The sequence below is a fragment of the Drosophila busckii genome, chromosome 2R (genome assembly GCF_011750605.1).
Source record: "Drosophila busckii strain San Diego stock center, stock number 13000-0081.31 chromosome 2R, ASM1175060v1, whole genome shotgun sequence".
Taxonomy (NCBI): domain Eukaryota; kingdom Metazoa; phylum Arthropoda; class Insecta; order Diptera; family Drosophilidae; genus Drosophila; species Drosophila busckii.
In genome coordinates, this window is record NC_046605.1 from 23301984 (window position 1) to 23324727 (window position 22744).

At 30.0% G+C, this 22744-nt stretch overlaps 1 protein-coding gene across 36 annotated transcripts in view; it reads left to right on the plus strand.

Moving 5' to 3' along the window:
• The window catches only part of LOC108603137 (calcium-activated potassium channel slowpoke), a 101987-nt gene that overhangs the window by 39041 nt on the left and 40202 nt on the right, over positions 1–22744 (plus strand). For 25 of the 36 annotated variants that reach the window (XM_033293082.1, XM_017991661.2, XM_033293099.1 and 22 more), the window contains exons 5-7: positions 680–831; positions 4425–4592; positions 5649–5740. In XM_033293082.1, the coding sequence (XP_033148973.1) occupies positions 680–831; positions 4425–4592; positions 5649–5740 (412 nt within the window). Of the gene's footprint in view, positions 1–679; positions 832–4424; positions 4593–5648; positions 5741–12018; positions 12111–14922; positions 15015–22744 lie in introns of all 36 variants that reach the window. The other 11 variants (XM_033293088.1, XM_033293086.1, XM_017991660.2 and 8 more) reach the window with 4 other exon arrangements.

The window sequence follows — 22744 nt, forward strand, 5'->3', positions numbered from 1 at the left end:
TTTGTGCGCCGCACAAGTAATTTTTTGTTGTGTCCGTGTGCGTATATTGTGTGCCACTATTGTGCTTAAAAAGTGCCACAATTGCCATTCTCAGGTTTTGCTTAATTTATGGGTTCTTATTTTTTTTCAATCACATCAATTGGATTGATATTCAAGCTTTGTGGCGGCATCACAACATGTTTTCCAGCACTAACAAAAATATTAGTTGCCACCATTCTCTTTATTTTAAGCTTGTCTCCATGTAAGAGAGCTGGAGATCGAACCGGCCATTAGTATTTTGTCAATGATTTTTGAATTATTCACATTTTAATTCTCAGTAAAGACCTGCGCCTGCTGACTCGCCATATAAACGTCGCTACCGACACAGTCGCCAGCGTCGCAACTTTAATTTGTTACTTCTTTCAAATGTGCAATATTCGCACTTAAGTTTCTTTGTTCAACGAACTTCGTAGCATTTATTTTTAGAGGTTTTTATATCTATCATTCCGAAAAAGTTACGTGAAGAGATATGATTGACCCAGGACTCGTGATCGGGCACAAAAAATAAAGTACAAAAATTATTTACCAGATTATTGATAAAAAGCTCTTAATAATAATAATATTAATATATGCATGCATGTTCTTATAGAAAAACCTTAGCTTATAATAAAAATAGTTCATAATAAAAAAATTTCAACAGGTCTTCGATTTCTGCGTGCGCTACGACTCATGACTGTTCCAGATATATTACAATACTTAAATGTACTAAAAACATCGAGCTCAATACGTTTGGCTCAACTAGTATCAATTTTTATATCCGTATGGCTGACAGCAGCGGGAATTATACATCTGGTATGTACATTTACTAAGAATCTCGTTCACATTATTTTGTTTCTATGTATATTAACAACCTAACAACCTGCAATGAAATATCTAATTATTATTATAGTTTAAATGAAATGCTAATGCTTTGAATCTCATCTATAGCTAGCGAATTAAATGTCATTATAAATATTTTAATTTTAGTAATTTTTTTGAACAAAGGTTTTGTTGATTATTTTATTGTACTTCTCCAAAATATAATTACAAAGTACCTTAAGCAGAAGTCGAGCAATCAACGTTTATTACGCATGTATTGCGGAAATTATTAGATATAATTCGCAATTTACAATTACTGACACAATGCCAATCTTAAAATTTTATTGGAATTCGAAGGGGTAGACTTGGTTAGTTACTATTGTACAAATTTTGTAGTATGTATGGCGTTTCATGTACCTTTTTTTGTGAGTTGTGTTGTTTCATGCTAAGTGTTAACAAAGAACAAATAAGTTAAAAATCGTCCAAACGACAAATTAAAAATAATTTTGCAAGCTTCTAGCCATTCTTTTATTTACACCAGTATAATGTATAATGTACCCTAGTTACTACTGCGTTTATTATCTGATCTATACGAAATTTAAAGCACTGCACTGTATTATGATCTTTGAGATATGAAAGGAGAATTAATTTATTCAAAATATTTTGAAAAAGTAAATGGGATTGACTAGTTTCTATAAGAAATCTTTTTTTATAGACAAATACTAAAGTGATCCATAAAGACGGAGAATACAATTTTTTTTATTGAAGTGTCCCAGTAAAAGCTTATACAAGCATAAACTTAAAAAAATCATTAAAAAAAATTGGATTCATTTTTTTTTTGCACCACTTCGAATTTTTGCGAAAATATTGAATATTTTTTTAAATGTGACAAAAATTTGAGTCTTTACACTTACAAATAAATTTGTAAAAAATGCGGAAAGGTGTAAATTGTTAACAGCTCTACAACAAATAAAAAAATAATTTCGATGGACTCGAAATCGCTTCAGTACACTAGGCTTTAAGTTTCTTATGACAATAATTTTGTACAAATTTAATGTTTTTTTTTTTTTACCAATTATTGACTGAAGGTTAATTTATTTCAAGAACAATATTTTTATGTTTTAAAAACAAAACAAAAAAAAAATTTTATTATTTTTAATAAAAGATAAATTTTAAATTTGAGCATCAGGTTGGGAATTTTTGATCTTTCAAAGTTGGAAAATATATTTAATATTTAAACATCAAATATTATATTTTTCGCAAAAAAATTAGTTTCACATACTGAGCATAAAGTTTGGACTTTCAGGAGCAAAATCGGTGGACAAATAACTAAGGTGTGCATAGCGCTCGTTTTCGTACAAAACTGACAATATAGTAGATTTCCGATCTTAGAGGAATGTTAATCAGTAGTCTTAATCTCTTATATAAAAAAGAAATATTATAAACTCCAAGTCTTTACGGACCCATTAGCTTGGCTCCGCTAGAAAGCTAGTGGACTATTAGATATCAAAGAAACTTGCGGAGTGCTCATTCCTTGATGTGTAGAACCACTAAGCATAGAACACATAGAGGCGTCAAATCGACTAAAAAGTAACTGCATAAAATTTCTCGACGATTGGGCCCCAGGCAAACTTCATGAGCTTTGGTGCTGAGTTCGCGACTCGAACACTCTTTGCCGAAATCAAAGCAGTGTTGCACAGTTCATTGCCTAAAAGGCTTTCAACGCATGAGGGTGCGCTGCGCAGCGCACCGATATTTTCAGTTGCCATAAGAACACACAAGTAATAAAATATTGCGCTGACCTGTTTCTGAACTTAGAAAAATTTATTATACCCTACATACCCTAGAAGCGGTCAGCACCAGAGAACGGCAAGAGTGCACACACCACTAAAAACACAACGCGTACTCAATTTGCAACTGGCCACTTCGCACCACACGTCGCTTATGAGGTGCGCTTTCAGTGTTGCTTTCCACACATGCTCTTAAGGATGTACGCATAACATAGAAAAGAATATCAGCGCGCTGGCAGCACCCACCCTCCATGCCTCTTTAGGCAATGAACTGCTGCAACACTGCTTTGATTTCGGCAAAGAGTGTTTCGGGTCGCGAACTCAACACGAAATTTCACGAAGTTTGCCTGGGGCCCAATCGTCGAGAAATTTTATGCAGCCACTTTTTAGTCGATTTGACGCCTCTATGTGTTGTATGCTTAGTGGTAGACATAAACATTCAACAACAGAGGAAGCTTGGGTCGTCCATTGCCATATAATTGAAAAAAGCTTTACTAGTATACGTGAGTGCTACAGAAGTTTGCTGAGATTTTGAGATTTACTAATTTAAAAAAATTAAAATACGTATATATAATTAAATAATATATAAAATATTCATAACGATATCATTTGACAAAAAAAAATTATCTAAGCTCTATGTTCCGACTACAATTACCAGCCCATTTATCGGTTGCCCGCTAACTCTCTGACTTAGAGGTGTGTACTACCTCGATTAACAAATTAGTCGGATGAACATACACACGTTTCTTTGCAGAGATAATATATCTAAATTTGGTGTTCAACTTTAAATTTGTCAAATCGATTGAGTTGGCTGATGTAAAAATAGTCCTGGTTTTATTGACTTTTATTTGAGTTTTTTAAGCATTCGAGGGTACTAAAAGTTCTTCATCAACATGAGTTATGTTCGTCAATAGATTTCATCATTTTTTTGTATACACTTTGACATTTTTTATAATAAATGAAAACGGTATGAAGTTTAAGTTGTATGCAACTTAGTGTAGGAGGCCCCATTAAAGTATATATATTCTTGATCAACAACTCAAACTGAGTCGATTGATCGCTGTCCCATTGATATCCACCTTTCCACGGTAATTGAAAATGTTCAACCTTCCTATTCATTCGTAGCGTTTAACAATTTAAAAACCTCGCAAAGCAATAGTACTGAAATTTAAATATATCAAAAATCATAGACACATAAGTAATGGCGAGTAGAGTGTCTGATGCAAGAAATTGCAAAGCACCATTTTAGTTGACAATGACAAGATCCGAGGGTGACAACTATGTTTGACGAAAAACAGACAAAAACCGAATCAGTAAACAAACGGCTCTGAGCTCAAAATGAGCTTTCTACATTTGCGTGTTTGTATGATACTCATTTTATTGTTTCTAAAGTCTTTGGTCAAAGTGTATCAAAAAGTTGGCTGTGCTCAACTTTAATTCGCTCTTATTTTTTATGTTGAATGTGTGTAATGTGTAATTTTGGTTTCATTTTCATTTAAATGATATTTAAATCCTAATTTAATTTAATAATGTTCAATTTGTATATAATTAACTGGTAAATTTTAATAATAATGAAAATTTAGTAATAATCCTAAGCCTGTGAAAATACATAACCATTTATTTCTACGTGAGCCAGAGAGTCTTTGTAACAGCTTTTGCGCATGGTGTGAGCCAGATATAAATATTACACATGCGTCGCGCATCACCCTGTTACATAGATATTTTTGGTGCAGTTAAAAAACGGTTTGTCCAATGGCATAAATATTGATGTAAAAATTGCATTTACTTAAAATGTAGCTGGAGAACTCTGGCGATCCACTGGATTTTAATAATGCTCATCGTTTATCCTATTGGACCTGTGTCTATTTCCTTATTGTGACCATGTCAACAGTAGGATATGGTGATGTTTACTGTGAGACTGTCTTAGGAAGAACATTTCTAGTGTTTTTTCTGCTCGTCGGCTTGGTAAGTTTTAAAAAAGAAAAAAGAACATCTAACCAAAAAAACCTATATTGCAAAAATTAGTGTTTTTTTTAGATAAACAGAATTTTGACTACTATTTCCTTTTTTGCTCTGGCACTTCCAATAATACTTTAGACCCATTTTAAGTTGAATAAAGTAAACAGGTAGAACGAAGGGTTGTTTGTACTGATATGTAAGAATGACTTCATGTTTTCGGCATAAATCGGTATGATTTTACTCAAACACTAGTTTAGTTTAACAGTTTGAGCTTACACCAAAATCAGTAAGCCGCCAAACAATAATTACAACTCAATTTTTCAGAATAAATGTACTATATTGTTACAAACTAACTATATTAAATAAACTTTGGCGATGTAAATAAACCAATAGAGATGATTATCGAGCTACACAATTTAAGATCCAATTAGAGCTCTCAGCAAATTCGATTAAATTAAGCTTAACGCGCGTAACTTTCAGTCGCAACGAATTTTGCGTAATTAAAAGAAGGGTGGAAAAAATTAATGCAGAAAAGACATTTGCCGATCTTAAAGTAAGAATTTTACCTTTTTTTGTAGTCTAATTATTTCATTAAATTTGTGTTTGTATTACTATACACCTATGCACCTAAAATACTGTCAATCAATTAGAAGATGTGGGCTGATGTGCAAAGTAACTAGGTATACTTTAATAACTAATGAAAACCATATACGTGTACTTCATAAAATACATATATAGGTATGTTATATTTACATGTCTACATTTTTTTTAAACTAAGCTATGTGCTTAACTTTTTAAAAATATGTTGGATATTCTACCTACCCATACTCTCTATTTAAAAAAAAAATTGTTTGGTGTCTAGTGTGATATGGCTATTTATACCTGACAATCTGCTTCAGAAATAAAAACATCTCTTTACCAATCTAAAAATGTTAAGTATCAGCTATGATGTCTGTCGACAACTTCTATTATTTTTTAATGCAAATGCTATAAAAAATTAACTATTTATTTTTACCTAATTGTGTTCTTTTACATGCGTAAATACATAATATAATATTTTAGGCAATGTTTGCCAGCAGTATTCCGGAAATAATTGAACTCGTTGGTAGTGGCAATAAATACGGCGGTGAACTGAAAAGAGAACACGGAAAGAGGTAGTCTTTTTATATGAATTAAAGAAAATTATATAATCGCAAGACTTTAATAATAATACTTATAATATAACTATAATATACTATATTTAAATATTATAGCGTATAAAAAAATAAACCATAAGATAATAATAAAAATAACATAAGTGTCAACCATTAATGAAAGGTTTATTGAATTTTTAAATTATTTAAAACTTAGTCAGCTAAAGCCACAATCAAACTAAGTTCACAGACAGAAGTCTTCTTCTCTTTTATTAAGAAATTCGCATAGTAAAGATTAAGTTTTTCGACTCAAATATTAGATTGATTATTGAACTAATATTTTTGTGTTTCATCAAATGTGTGAATCGAAAGTTTTAAGCTTAAAATTATTTAGTCTGTTACCCTTCTTGTTTAAGTTTTATTTACAAAATACCAAAGTAATGTTTTCAATATTGGTATGCCACAACATAGTTTTTTGTCTTAAGCTTAACATTTAAATATAATACGGGTTTACGCTTAATTTAAGTCACTCACTTGGAAGAAGATTTTACTAACAATTATCTTTTAAAATATTTGTTGTTTTCTTGATAGTTTTATAACACGCCGATTAACTTTTACATGCCGAAAATACGAAAAGAGAAAGTTTACTTCACTTCACATTAATTTATCAATTTATTGTTTTAATAAGATGAACTATATTTGCAGAGCATACTGGACCCCCGCCACATATTTGTGTCTGAAATTACAAGTGTGTGCTTAGATATGAAATCAATACTCTATAAAGACATAATTTGTGCGAATTAGAGAATTCCGACAAGTACAGTCGTGCACAACCACATTATGAGATTCTTCATTTAGGCAAATACATTAAATATTTGTACCAGTACGTGCGTGGATACCAAAACTTTTGAAAAACATATATTTTTTCCGGAACCAGGAATCTCTGTTACGAAAGATAACAATCATTACATCAGTAAGGTGTACACAAATTTTACAAATAACATTAATGTTTTGAGAACAAAAAGAAAAAAATATTTTCAATTATCATAATGGACAGGGTCCGGCACTGGAAGTAATACCGTTTAAATAGGCCATAAATTCGGTTTCAAAAATTACTTTTACTCAATTCAAAGTACAAAATGTGTAAAAACAAAGACAACATTAAGAATCATGAGAATAATCGCAAGCGCAAGCATGTTACTTGCAGGTACTTGAGCACACTCGCCAAAAATGGCTTTTTTCAGATCCTCGACCGTTGTATCTTTTAGTTCGGGAATTGCTCTTTAACATAGCCCAAAGAGAAAAATCCAACGGGTTCGCGTCTGGTGAAGCGTGAGCCATTGTGTGGACGAAATGATGTTTGATGTTCAGCCATTCTTGGTTAACTCGAGCTTTTTGAAACGTTGCCAAGTCTTATTGAAACATCCATGGTCCGCCATGGTCTGCCATCTGCATTCGGCTTCAAAGTTATCTTCAGAGTAATTACCCGATAATATTACGCATACCGATAATATTACGCATACCTTTACCTCTATCATTTTGAGAGTTCACGAATGTACAATAAATTACCTACGAAAGTAACTTTCTTCGCTCTCTCAAGACTAATTTGTTGCTGCCTCAGAGATTATATCGAGCAAAAGTGAATCGATTCAGAAATGTGTTTTATTTTACACATTTTTTACTTTAAATTGAATAAAAGTAGTTTTCCAAACAGGATTTAATGGTCTGTTTAATTTAAATATTAAAAGTTTCCTTAAAAACTTTTGTGCTTATTCTTCGATCGATTCACATTATGTTAACATGATGGGGATATTTGTAAATACCAAGTCAAAGCTTTGTCTGTTAGTTGTTTTTTTGATTTGTGGTAGAGCTTACGAGCTTGTTTTACGAGCTTGTTTTCGCTGTGGTGTAAGCAGCGACGTTTGCATGATGTGTCAGAAAGCGAACTTGCACCCGCTCTTTTTAATGGAAAATTAAAATATCAATATTTGCACAGTTTTCTATCCGATCGAGAAGTTATGAAACGGCCGAGAACATAGGTGTAAATTTTTTTTTGTAGTGCTCTCAAATTAAAAAGTCGTGCCGAACTCTAATGGAAATAATTGGAATATGGTTGTCATGCAACTTTAAATAGAATATTTTTCTGATTTGTTCTCAAATTACAAGCAATGAATCATTTTAACATTTTTTGTTAGAAAATATTATGAATGGCTTCAGTTCCAATGGCCGTTCTCGTCTTGTGTGTTTACTTGGACTTAATACGATGTATATAAGTGTAAGTTCTGTGTCACCCATGGTTTTAATTTGAGAGATTTTAAAACCAAATTGAGGCAAGTCTCTGGAGAATCATGCGGAACCCCCGAAAGTAGGGCTGAGGGATAGACAGAGGGGCTGGGCTCAATCGTCTCCATTTGTCTAGCTGAACAAGACTATAGGTACTTTTTTGAGTCTGCCATGCCTCCTTCTCCTTGTTACATACATTTAAACAACTTCAATTTTAATTTAATTAAATTTTTATAAAAATATCAAAGTGTATAATTAAATATAAATATAATGTATAATATAAAACTTTCCAATTTTAAATAAATTATCTGAAACAAGTGGACAGGTTAAAGTTGGGCGCCACCAACATTTGAATACACTTTGATGACTAGGGCAACGCAGCAAACACACGCATGCACTCACAAACCATACACACAAAACAGCTTAACTGCGTCACAGCTCGTTTTCGCTGTAGCGTCAGCAGCGACGCCGCCGCGGCGTCGGCAGCGACGTTTGTATAGCGCGTCAGCACGTGCACCCCGATGTCTATATTGAAAATTGAAATGTAAATAATTCCTATGTTATTTATCCGATCGTTTGAAATTTTCACAATCGGTCGAAAACATGACTAGGCAATTTTGTGATTTATTTCAGATTTTTTAAGTTTTTGTACTGCCTTATATATCGTTTTTTTTCGATTTGCGAGGGAGGAAATAAAAAAAAAAATAAAAGCGTTCGGGTTTGGATATTGGAGCACCTATACACAAATTTGGTTGCTCTAGCCTTATAGTTGCTGAGAAACAGTTGTGAGAAACACGCACTCATACAGGCGGACATGGACATATCGACTCAGCTAGTCGATGCTCATGAAGAATATAGTATACTTTTATGGGAAGTCCTGCCACGCCTCTTGCTCGTGTTACATTTACATTGAGGCACTTCATAATACCCTTTTTCCATTTTTTACAAAAATGTCAATGTGTATAAAAAGTTGAACTTGAGACAAATGTTAATAGGATCTTGATTTTAATACTGTGGCTACTGTGTTTTTTCCGTAATCTTTTAGTTTTAAAAAGATTACTATTTATGAAACGTAGTTTGAATAACAATAAACTAAATTGGTCTGGGCCTAATTAAACTATTTCTAATAATACAGATCATGAATATTATGTTTATATTACTTTAGTTTGCCAAAAGTAATTTTTTCTTTGACGAATTTACATATTTATTTCTCTTTACTTTTTACTTATTGCGCAATTGTTCTATTTGGAAACAAAAGAAGACGAATTTTACAGTTGTTATTGCAAAAGATGCTGAATGTATAGATAATTCTAAAAGGTGTATCTTACCTTTAGATTATTGTGGTCACCACTACCCTAGATATTAGATATTATTATTTTTAGTTTTATTAATTTCACATAATTTGTGGAACAATTTTTTTTTGTTGCTTATAAACTAAAAAATATGTAGATGAGATATGAAAATTTCGGGGATCTATTGAGCACATGACCCAAACGGCCAATAAATCAATTTTACATTGAGATGTTAAAAAATAAATAAATAATGGATGGAGAAATCTGAAAAATGGTCAACGACGACCGAAAAAAATCTTCATCATTATTGCATTTTTTTGTGCATTCTCATAAAGAAATGTCGGAATTTTCATAATACATTTGATTCATAGAAATTGGCGTGCAAAATTAAAAAATGAAATTTCTTCACATTTAGCTACTTTTAAAAGCATTTTTATATGCAAATACAACAAAAAACTGTTCAAATAACAGTTTTTTTTGTTTTTTTTTGGTACGTACGTTCGCGATCGATACGCCCATATTTTTTTTATATAACTTACCGAACATAAACCATTTGCTTCATTGATAAAAACAAAGTATAAATGTTTACTATATGATTTTTCTCTAATGTTATTTTTTATTGTTATGACAAATAAATTTTACACAATTCATCTTTTAAAATTTATGGCTTATAATTAATTACAAGACAGATTTATGGACATACATTTTGCATCACGGTTACAATCTTTTAGTATAAAAACAGAATTTATGGTCTGTGCAGTTTTATTGTTAAGATTTGTATTATCACATTGTCCTTATCGTTTTTATTATCTTTAAATTGTTCATTAAAATGCTTTGTGTGAGTTTAATATATAATTGTAAATCATACTTTTCCATTTAGTGAGTTATTATTTTATTTTTATTGAAATAGGAATAGAATAGGAAAAGTGTAAAATGTATGTTAATAAAACGCGTTCAGTACTTAGTTACAGAGGTCCAGTGACATGCGTTGATTGATGAATTTAATTTATAATTTATTAATTCCTTCTTATCTACATATATCTTTGGACACTAGAATGTTTTTTTTATAACACATATCTACGTTTTTCATTTTGTATATGGTACTGATAATTATTGATCACAAATATTGTAATGCACACCAACGACCCTTTACAATGGCGGGATATGTCAAGCCCGCTGCAATCTGAAGTATGCATAAAATAGTTTAAGCTGTCGTTGCAAGATATCGGCATAGAGGGTTAGTCATTCCCTTTTAAATTTTCTATGAATCTCACTACTCGATCGCCCTCATAAAATATGTTGTTTGCAATAATTAGTATGGAATAAGATTGTACTATCTAAACAACAGAGACTGATAATTTCGGCAACCTTCCACCCTGAAACAGCGTCAAGAAGTACACAAACAAGTTATTTCACGAAAAACAGGTAATTGTAATATGTATGTTTGTACATACAAAACCTTATAAGAACCTACAAAACGGAGTAAACGCCTATAAAAATTTGTGTTTCTTATGGTATGAACACACGAAATGCTTTTAACATAAGTGCCGGTTCCAAGCCAAAGGTTAAAAAGCGAAGCTCATCGATGGAAATAACATGTCTTTTTGATGTAGTTCTTCTTGTGTCATAAACATTCATTTGTACTTTCAAATTTTAATTCTTGTTCGTATCAATATTTTGTAGTCAAACAGTTTCTTTATAAAAAACTTTTCGATTTTAATAGGATAGCCAAAAAAATGCCACCTAAATAGTAGAATCTAAGATCGGATCGTGACATAGCAATTTTAACATGGATTAATATTTCCTTTTTTTAATTTGTTATCTAAGCTACCAATTTACCATGCAAAGACTGTCATGAAATAAAAAACACCTCTTTTTGTTCTTTTGTTGAAAAATAATTATGCCAACAACGTAAGTAGGTCCTACGATAGGCGGTAAGGGCGTGTACTTACGTCTCAAATCTCGGGCTAGCTAACAGTTTTTTTTTTTTGCTTTATCAGTGTAACGCGAGTTTGGTAAATAAATTGCAATACAAAGATTAGTAGTAAATTGACGTTCTCAAATATTATTTGTGATAAACCAACGGCTACGACATCAACAAAATTCTAAACGAAGTTACAGTTATGAGTCCATTAAATTACGCCCTTATTTGTCCGCCAGTCATTTTGGTGTTTTATTGGTTTGGTATTGCTAACGTATACAAAATGGAAATATTGCTTACAAAAATGAATGACTTATACTCTCCTTTTTTTGTTTAATTTTCTTGTACTCCTTCCCCACAAGCAAAAATGGAGACTGGTTGCACTAATTCTATATTATATTAAAGCTTTAGTTATTTTTATATAAGCTTGTCGATAAGCTCATAGCAATCAACATTATCTTATAAATACATAATTTATATATATGCCTTTGTAATGTATAATGTACAATTTTGGGTATTTTTTTAAATTTTAATTACGAACGAGTGTGACAATGTGACAGTCTGAGTTGACTCGTCTATGAGTGGTGCCAGCCCCAGTTCTTAGGTCTTCGCTTATTTGTTCCTGTGCCAGAATTTTCGTTGCTTACAGTTATTTACAGATAGTTAGTCTTATTTCAAGACAATTTAGGAAATGTCTTTTGAGCACACACAAAACTTAGCGTCAAACACTTTAACAAATCAAACAAAGCTGTGTCTTGGCTTAACTTAAATTTCTAAATCAGTATGTGTTGTGTTAAATTTAGGCTGTGTTCGCTAGTTGGATACCAGAAATCACTGAACTGGCGGCCCAAAGAAGCAAATATGGTGGAACTTATAGCAAGGATCCTAGAAAAAGGTACACGAATACACTTTGCTGACTGTACCAAAAAGAAAATAAACCCAAAGACAAATTGAATGAAGATCATACCCAATAAATATAAAAAAAAATAAAAATAAATATTAATATAAATAACAACACAAAACAAAATTATATAAACATTAAAATTTATAACACATGAGTCTGCAAAAAAAATCAATTTTTGAGTTGCTTACTAAAATTAACGAGCTTGTTAATTATTTTAGTTTACTTACCTAATTCCAGTTTTTTTTTTGAGTTTGTGACGCTCACTAGAAATTGCAAACTTAACGTAATGAAAAGTTTAATAGTATAAGATGGAAATCTAAAATGTAATCAAAATCTAAGCCAAAAGGCATTGGTTTCTTGGTGGTATGTGTAGAACAAACAAAATGAAACAAATAACAATTTTTTTTTAATTTTTATATAAAGTTGTGTCACATTAATTTATTTCTAACTTTCAAATCCTTCTGTAAAATTTCTTTTCACGTTTTATTCATGGAGCGCTAGTTACTGTGTCATCTTGCCTTCGCACAATATTTGAAAAGTTTTATTTCGCTATTATTACTATGGATATTTATACTTGTCTATTTGCGAAAATTTTTACAGAATATATTACTGGATATGATCCACTACTGTATGTGACCTAATGCAAATGAAATATACTTTTCGATTTTAAAAAAGGAAATTACTATAAAAACGTTGTGTTTATGTATGTAACAAGGAGAAGGTTGCATATTTGAATCATAAAGATCAAATGATTTTGATTTGAAAGACAAAAATGTACATATATAGATTGTCTCAGTCTGTTTTAGATTTCGTAGACAATAAGCTACAAATATGTCCATGTTCCGTTAAGTTTGTTTTTATATTTAAAATTTCGAAAAACAATGTTCGCCTTTAATTTGTATAGTATATTTCTTTTTTCTTATTAAACAAGTTTGTGTGAGTGTCGTAAGTTTCTGTGAAAAGCTTTGACAAATAAAAAATTAAGCTGTCCTAAAAAAGCATTTTACTTGCTATTACGTACTTTATTGGAAACTTGGGACTTCTAGGTATGTTTTGCAGCTCAAAAATTTCTCAAATATCATGATAATTTTTGAGATTCGAAAAATTAAATTAAAATGAAGATCAGAAGTAAATTCGTTTAAAAATTTCTACGAAATAGTTAAAAACTTTAATGATCATATTTTAAACATACAAAAAACGACAACAAAATTTCAAGTTAATAAATACATTTTGTTGTATAAATCGTTATTTACAGAAGGGTTTGAAATTTTGTTTGTAAATATAAACACAAGCACAGAAATCAATGAATTTTGACTGCAAATATTTGTAGTTTTTGAAATTTATGTTTCTTATGATTGATTCAATAATAGTAGTATCTGTAATTATTTTATCAATTCTTTATTTTTTCTTCTTTACTAATATTTACTTATTGTACATTTATCGAAAGTGTTATAGCTCGCATATATATATTTGACAGTATTGTCATTTAAATTGATTTTACACTAAATTTAGAATTTATGGAAAAAAAAAACAATATTTCTCAATTTTAGGTTTGTTTGTCAATGAATCTATATTACTAATTTTAATTTATTACAATTGAGTTTAATGACAATTGCTTTTCCATTTAAATACAAATTTCAAAAAGAATATAAGGTAGTTCATGTACCTTTTAAATTTTAAATTATGTTCACTCGCTTACAATAAAATATACATGTCATTAAATAATTAAATATATACTGCTATTACATCAATTACTTATTTTGTTGTGCGAACAGAAAACCTATTCACAATGAAACTCATTTATATGGAATACAACTTATACTTATTTAGTAAATATTTTTCTTGCACACATCCCACGCACTTTTAATGCCAAAGTCACGAATAGAAAGACATTTTCCGAATTTCGTATATGAGTTACTGAAATGTACATTTTTTATTATAGATGCTTAAAGTCTTATACATAGTAACCATTACATTTATAATCACAATTTAGTGCATCAACATATTGTTAACCAAATCAAAAGATAAATTAAAGTTAAGTTAAAAATTTAAAACAAACATACTAATAAAAACTTTATTTAAGCAACATTTTAAGCTAATTTATTGTTTGTTGTTACAATTTTAAACTTATGATTCAAGTTTGTTTGATTGCATCTAAAACGATCACTTGAATAAGAAGAAAATATATCTCACTAAATCTCCCTCTGTAATTTTGATGCCTAATTAAATTTTGCTGTATTTTACCATCCCTGCATATCTTACCAAATATAGTCAACACACTCCTCCAAGAAATCAAAACGCCTATTGCAATAATAAAAGTCTACAATTACTTTTCTACAGGAGTTACTTGCAATATAATAAAAAATAATTCACATTAGTTTTTTCAAGATGAACAAGTTTATATGCGAATATTTTATGTTTTATTTTATAATTTATGGTTTTATATCATTGTGCTTAGGATTTGAAATAAGCACATTCAGCGCCGACCACAGAAAAGCTTAGGCGAGCATCAGGGCTAGGACCGCTATAATGAAAATTAACGTTAAAATTTCTGTAGAGCATTTAATAGATGAATTCCTATCGTGGTTATTTCTCTCTTTCGCTTTCTCCATCACATCTCCTGTTATGTTCGCCTCGTTGATCTCCATTTTGTGTCAGCCCTCTTTTTTGGCATTGCGCATTGTGTCATATTAAATTATTTATGTGAAATATGTTTATTATCATTCTATAAAATGAAATAATAAAGATTAATGAGAAATCGAAAATACTGCACAATCATCAATTTTTTTCATACTGTAAACAGGCCATTTTTGCAAGTTGTATACCTGAGATAATAGACTTGATTGGAACAAGAGCCAAGTATGGGGGCACATTAAAAAATGAAAAAGGGCGAAGGTGAGACAAACTAAATTTTTTTCTTTCCATTCATACAAAACATTTAATAATCAAAAAATATGTATACAATTAACAATATAATAAAACTTAATTTTAAGTCCAAAGAGAATATAAAATTACATGTTTCATTGCAATTGACATAATATAGACACCAAATCTAAAATTTAACTTGTGTTTATTCATAAAAATACAATTTTAATTATTTTTTATGTTGCTAAGTAAATTTGATTTTGACTTTAATTTTATTCAATAAAGACATAAGAAAGTAACATTTCAGCTAAAATGTCCCACGTTACATGGCCGCCATTTCACCAAGTCAACACTCAAATATAAAGAACAACAGATAAACGTTTGGCTTATAAAAGTAAAATTTGATTTTAAATACCCACAAAGCTGATCATAATTCTCATTACATGTACCGAGTGATTTGAGAGAGTGGTCGTTTTTCTATATAGTTAAAGAATTAATTTAGCTGACATAACATTTAACAAGACATACATATAGTCAATGACTCCCTAAAAACAATTATTTACTCTGCAGAGTACTACTTAAAATAATATATTTCAAAAATAATAAAAAGTACGGTATGTGTAATCAAGCCATCATTCTTGCCACAGCCGCCAAGCAAATTATACATAAAAAAATTAAAAAGCCAAAGAGCTTTTTCAATTGTTTTTTTTTTTAATTTTCTAATAGTTTAATTTGACATAATAAAAGTCTAAATATTCTGTTTTTTATTCAAGCGATTAATTTAATATGTTGCCAAAATCTATTTATATTATCTTTTGATTCGCCTGATTTTTGTTATCAAAGCATCTCTTAAAATTTCTGATTCTCAATGTTTGTGATACGTCGTACCTGTAAACAATTCGTATTCAAAAGAAAAATGTATAATGTTGCACGTTTTAAGTTATTTTTATTTTTTTTTTTTTTTATTTAGCTGTTTAATATATGGGAGAGCATAAAATTCTCATTTTTAAAAAAATTATACACATTTTATTTTTTACTTAATTTTGACATTTTTGCATTTCATTAGTCTTTAAATAATTCGTGATTGGTGCTTCATATTGTGTTAACTTATTCGTCTAGACTTCGATATCTCAATGTATTTTGTATATACATATTTGTGTGTATTATTATATGCCAAAATACTTTAATAAATCCAATGCTTAACTTAAATTCATCATAGTAAACATCGTAGACGTACGCGTTAGCAGAACTATAAATTGTTATGTTATCTCACAGATTCACAAAAGTAGAAAGTGCTTCGCTGTGTTTAATCGAAAATTTCAAGCGTTAATATGACAGTCTAATCGCCTAAATAATATTTATGAATGTGTGTGGATGTTTCTTACAAAAATATAAAAATAAATGGTATGATTTAGGACATTTTTTATTTAATTTTAAATATAAATAAATACCATATGTATATCGTACTCATTTTGAAAGCCTTTGTGTTACATTTTAACAAAATATTTCTTTTGAATTAGTACTAAATCTACGATTGTTTTCGTTTCTGCTCAATCCCCAATTGACTACGTACGATTACAAATAAAAAAATGGGATTAATTGAGATTACAAAATAAACAGCAAAATGAGCGCTTTGAAGTTTGCGTAACCAACTTGTATACACACTTTGACTAGGGCATCGCAGAAAACACAAGCACGGAATCACAAACAGACATACAGCGATTAATTTACAGCTCGTAATTTACACTGCTCGTTTTCGCTGTAGCGTTAGCAACGACGCGTCAACAGGCGCACCCCGTTGTCTGTATTAAAAATCAAAATGTGAATAACTCCCAAGTTATTTATGCGCTCATTCTGTGCGGCATCGGTCGCGTCATGACAAATCATTTTTGTGATACATTTTATATTTTTCCGTTAACTATTGGTGACGTAAATTGTTTTCTTTTTCGATTTACTGGGGAGGGAGGAGTAAATAAAAAGGGTATCGGAGCACCTACATATTAAATTTGCTTGCTTTAGCTCTTATAGTTGCTGAGATTTAGTTGCTCATTCATGCAGACAGGCGATTCAGTTTGTCTTCTCATAAACTTCCTCCTTCTTACATACATTTGCACAAATTCATAATACACTTTTTAATTTTTTATAAAAAATGCCGAAGTATTCAAAAATAAAGAAAGCTTTCGCTTTAAATGCGTGAGTAGCTACAAGTCTTGTTTGGTTTGGTGTATATTTTCAAATACTTGTCTTGGTTTTGTTGGGAAGTTATCAAAAACTACAAAATATATACCGACTGCTTCAGAAATATTATTTTTCGTAATCTCAACTGATCCCGAATCTTGAATAATCATTACAATAGTGTTTCATAAATAATTTAATTGATTAATAATTATAATTTCAGTTTAACACTTAAACAATTTAATAAGACAGGCTTAAATATTTTATAAAATTTTCCTACCGTCTAAATTTTTTAAAACGTTCCCGTAGACAATTGTAATGCTAATGTAATGCGAAAATGTAGACATCAACTTTTCAGCAGACAGGAAAAATTGATACATTGGTAAATTACAAATATATATTGAGATAACTGGTATTTATTTTAAGGCAATATATATATAATATATCCGCCAATAAACTTAACCGGTTTTGATTATTTTTCATTAATTATGCAGACACATTCTTATTACACACACAGTCTGGAAGATATTTATATTAAATTTTGGTTAATTTTTGCCAATTATTAAATAAGTAACAAGTCAAAAAAAGAATGCATCGTTTTTAAATACGATTTAGAGAATCTAATATTGTCATTCGCTTAACATCTTGAACAACTTCCTGAAAAGCACTAAGATGTAACAAAAATGTGAATATTCATAAAACAACCAAACTGTTAAAGTAACAAACAAAATGTTTAGAATAATATAAATAGTTAATTCAATACCTACAACTAAAAAAAATTTCAAGTCCGTTTTGGTTATTCAGAACTTTTTGCATTGAACTGAATACACTTCAAAATAAAATTAATTGATTTGTATATGCCTATCTTTCGTCTCCATTTATAGTATCAGCAACACATTGTAAACGGTTTGTTACACTTTATTTTATATTGCAAAACTCAATTTTTAATGTTATTATAGCTGATAATTTTTATCGAAGACCATTAGGGATTTTGAGATTTTAATTTTTTATTCAGACTAGTATTCAATCAAACTAGAAGATGGCAATTCAAGTTAAGAAATACGTTTTTATTAATATGTATGTTATAAGTGTGATTTAGAACACGCGTTTAATAGGCATTATGTGGTAACACAAAAGGCTAAAGTATAAGGAGCCGAGGGCAGGAAACCTTCCAGCTACTCTAAACTAACATTAGTATGATTTAAGCAAATACTACTATTAATTCAAGATTTTAAGTTTATTAGTGGTTTTCGATCAAATTAAAAAAAGCTAAGGCTTTAATTCACTTTTAAATTAGATGAAGTAAGATGTCACCATCCGCTTTATCGGTCATTTTCGAAAAGCTTCTTTTCTTCAAATTTATAAAATGCCATTCGGTAAGATTTTTTGTAACATAAAATTATATCATGAAATACGGTCGGACATTAAGCAGAATAAATTGAAATATATAATTCAGGATCTACTAAGATTTTATATCTTATAAATATTAATCATGATCCGTTAATATTTAATTTACTTCTCACTGCTACAAAATTTTATTCCATTCAAACATGCTTGATATTTTAATTACATCAATTTTTTACAACGTGCCAGTAATAATAAATAACTTTTTTATAAATATTTTTCTTTCTCTCTTTGTCTGTCTCTGTCTTTCTTAACTACTGTATATGACTTATTTACGTAAAATTGTTGTAGTTATTGAGAAATAAGTTTTTTTATTTATGTATCAAAAAGCTAAGAAAATTAGTAACCTTAGAAAATTGATAACCATTATAATATTCATTTAATCCTTTTTTATAGCTTTAGAAGACTAAGAAGTATAGTCAAATATTTATTTAATGCAAGACCATATTCAAGCGATAAAGTTGTGTCAACGTAAAACTTATCTATATTAAATGTGAGCGTAGGTTTTGACATTTTTGTTACTTATTAGTTAAAACTATAATGAAATAAATTTTGTTTATATTCGGGGTGTTACAGAAATTACAAGTGAAATCGAATTCAGTGGACAAAATGTTCGCACGGAAATTTCCAAGCTGCCAGAGAATTTTTAGTGATTTCCTTTTTATTTAGTATTTTCACCAACCTTTTAGAACTCAGTTGCTAAGGACTGCCAGCTTTCCAGATATAAATTATCCAAAAGTTTGTTTGGAAACTTTTGTAAGTTTATTATTATCTTATATATACAATTTATTATAACTGCGAAAATATAAATTGGGTTAGGTGGAAGCATGAAACTCCAGCTGATTTAGAGATGATTCGGTCTGCTGTACATGAAATGTAGTCACAGTGATTTATGTGGCAGCCCTAAAAGTTTTTCTTTCTGTATCTTTGATTTTTTGTATTTATAAGTAGAAATAACACTAGGCTTCCACCACAGCAGGTGCATCATAAAATTTCCGTAGATTGAACCTAGTAAACGCAATGATGAATCTTAGAAGACTTTGAATTGAACCATTTTTTACAGCGCTTTACAGCGACCATCAAAGCTGGGATTGATTCATAATTAGACTTTAATTATAGATAACTAAGCAATCGTCTAGTTTTTTTAAAACCATAATGTGCTTAGAAGGTTCATATCTAGAAGAACTTTAAATGGAAAATAATTTGAATGACACCAATATAATGTAATTTTCTCATTTTTTTTATCCACAGCACTTATTGCAATATAATTATTTCTTAAATATATAATAGAAGGTTATAAAACTAGTTAGTATATAATAAAATACGAGTATGAGTTCAATCCTTTTTTTATCATAACTCATCATGTTATATTAAATCTTTTGTATATTCATAAAATTTCTCTAATAACTACAACAATTGTACAATTTACTAGATAACAGTCTTTAAGAATCGTTAGGAAGTTTTATATGAGAGTCATACGCTTTAAGCTATATTCTTCTCACCTTTCCTAGTCGCACACAAAGTTGTGCAACGCTACAGCTAAGGAAAGCTCTGTAAATAAAAATATTGTTTTGGGTGCTGGCAATTGTTTGTTATAATTTGGTTACGTTCGTAGGGATTCGACAAATTTGTAGTATTCAGACTTTAATATCTCTATGTTTCATTTTAATTCAAATTGACAATATTATAACCTGTAAATGTGTTAAACCTATTCAGTTGAGTGTTAGTATATCTAAAATAAAAATTTAAAAAAATATGTGTTTGCTTGTTTTGCTAATTTGTTACAAAATTTAAAATGTGAAAGACTTACGCAATAAAAAAAGAGTAGAGCCAGGTATTCAATATGCTTATAATCTGACTTAGTTTCATAGGCACTAAAATCACGAAAGACTTGTGTGGGTCTGTCCATATTTTTATTATTTAGTATTACGTAATCACGTTTTCGGCGATTTTGACCCCCCTGGTAATCAAAAGTAATCATTCAATGAACAACCTCCCCCCACAATGATTACGTAATCACAAGAAAAGAAAACTAAGCAAATTTGTTTTTTTAATCTATATTTTCAAACGGAGATTCCAACCAATCTTTAATATTATTTATTGTTGGAAGTTGGCTTGTCAAAAGCTGCTTATACGTTAGGTTTGATTCCATTGCAAAGCACACGAGCAAATGTCACAACCGAAATTTTAAAGCAGATTACGGTTAATCCCATACTTTCAAAACGAGCAGCTGATTTTCAAATAATTTACATTTAATTATTTAATTATTTATTTAATGATTTACAAATAATAGAATATGTATATCGACTTAATTATATAGTTGCATTCAGTACTTATTGGCGGAGTAATCGGCGCGAAAGCAATTTTTGAATAAATACTTTTAACAACAACATTTTTATAAAATGATTACGTAATCATTGTCCAAACCCCCTCCCTCCGCATGTAATCAAACATAATCATTTCCTTCACCCCCTCCCCTCCCCTAGGCGATTACGTAATATATGGACAGGCCCTGTACAGGATATGTCTTTTGACTCAGGTCTACACTTTCTACACTGCCATGAAGGTGGCTTGAAAATAACATACGAGATAGTGTGCCCTAATGGATTTATTCGTGTTAATCACAAATCGTTCGAATGCAGAGGAGCAGGGGGTGCATTTATATCTAGGCTGAAAGAAACAAATGTACACAGAACATACAAATTTAGAATGTAATATAGATATTTCAGTTAAAATTACAAAAGGTTATTTTGTTAGATTAAATAATCCTAATAATCGTTGCGGAAACACTATGTTGGATGTTATTCGCAGAGCAAAAGTTGAGGTTCGCTGGGCAGTGCTATCGTTGACTTAACTTTATACTATGTACATATCTACCATTCAAGTCAGTTATTATATTATTCCGATTCATAATTTTGGGTATATCCATAGCTATTTTAATTTGAGAAAAACTGTATACAGCAGAGAAACATCAATATAAAAATTTTAAGATTAGTCAAATTGGTTTATTTTTTTATTTCATACACAGGACTTAGTTTTCTTCAATGTCTCGATTACGAAAAATGTCAGCAAACAAACTTAGCAACAAATATAGGGCTAAAGACAGGCTTTAAGCCTATTGTTAAATTAAATTCTATCCTTCCTTGACGAAAAATATTCTTTATTAAGTCATCCATGCCAGAGCTTTTTTTATTTTATAAAACAAACAAGAAGCATGTTTGTCTCATATTGACTTTTTTTTTCATTTAATACAAGCTTAATTGTCGCACGCAACATATGGAGATGCCCATATATAAAAATTACTTTCACCTTCTGAAAGCTTCAGAAAAGCATTTATTTTAAGGTGGCGTCAGAGGAGTTCGCCTCAAGCACAACGTTTTAACGTTTGAATAAAACAGATGCTGCTTTGCTTTTTAAGTTGTATGTAAATTTTATGAGTTTTGTTCTTCTTTTTTTTAAGTGTTAAGGTGTCATTTTACATCGCTCTCGTGTGAAAAAACACAGCTTTTGATTATCGGTCATAATGCAAGGCAAATAGAGCGCGTTATTTGCTTTGTTTTTTTCCGTCACTCATTTTTTTTATACAAATTCAAATCCATTGTTCAATAATTCTATAAGCAAAAAAAGCTGTGAGCATTTGATATGAATGCGAATAGTTCCATTTAAAAATGGCCCGCTATTTTAATTGTTTTCTGACGTCACTTTAAATATTTATTAACATCAAATTTAGACTTTAAAAAATTGTAAAGAATTTTTTTTAAATAAATAAAACGATTAAAAACAAATATTTCAAAAACAAATATAAGTATACATAAAATGTTTGTTTTTAAAATGATCCCTTTGAATGCACATTGTTACAAATGCATGATGTTGGATTACTGGATTAAATCGTGAAAGTAGAGTGTTGCATAAAAATTTCTGTTTTTCAGTAACACACTGAGTTTGTGTTGTGTACACCACTACCATGACAATGGAAACTATACCCACATTATATACAATAGAACAAATATGAACCTACCTGTAATCTAAATATGTATCTATTCATTAAAAATTGTATGCTTGACTTTATACTTATTCCATAAGCTTAGCATGTTAGGTTTCGTTGAATAATGTACGTATACAAGCTCATACTAATAAAACTAGCTAGACTAATTTATTTTGTGTTACATAATTAGTAGTTT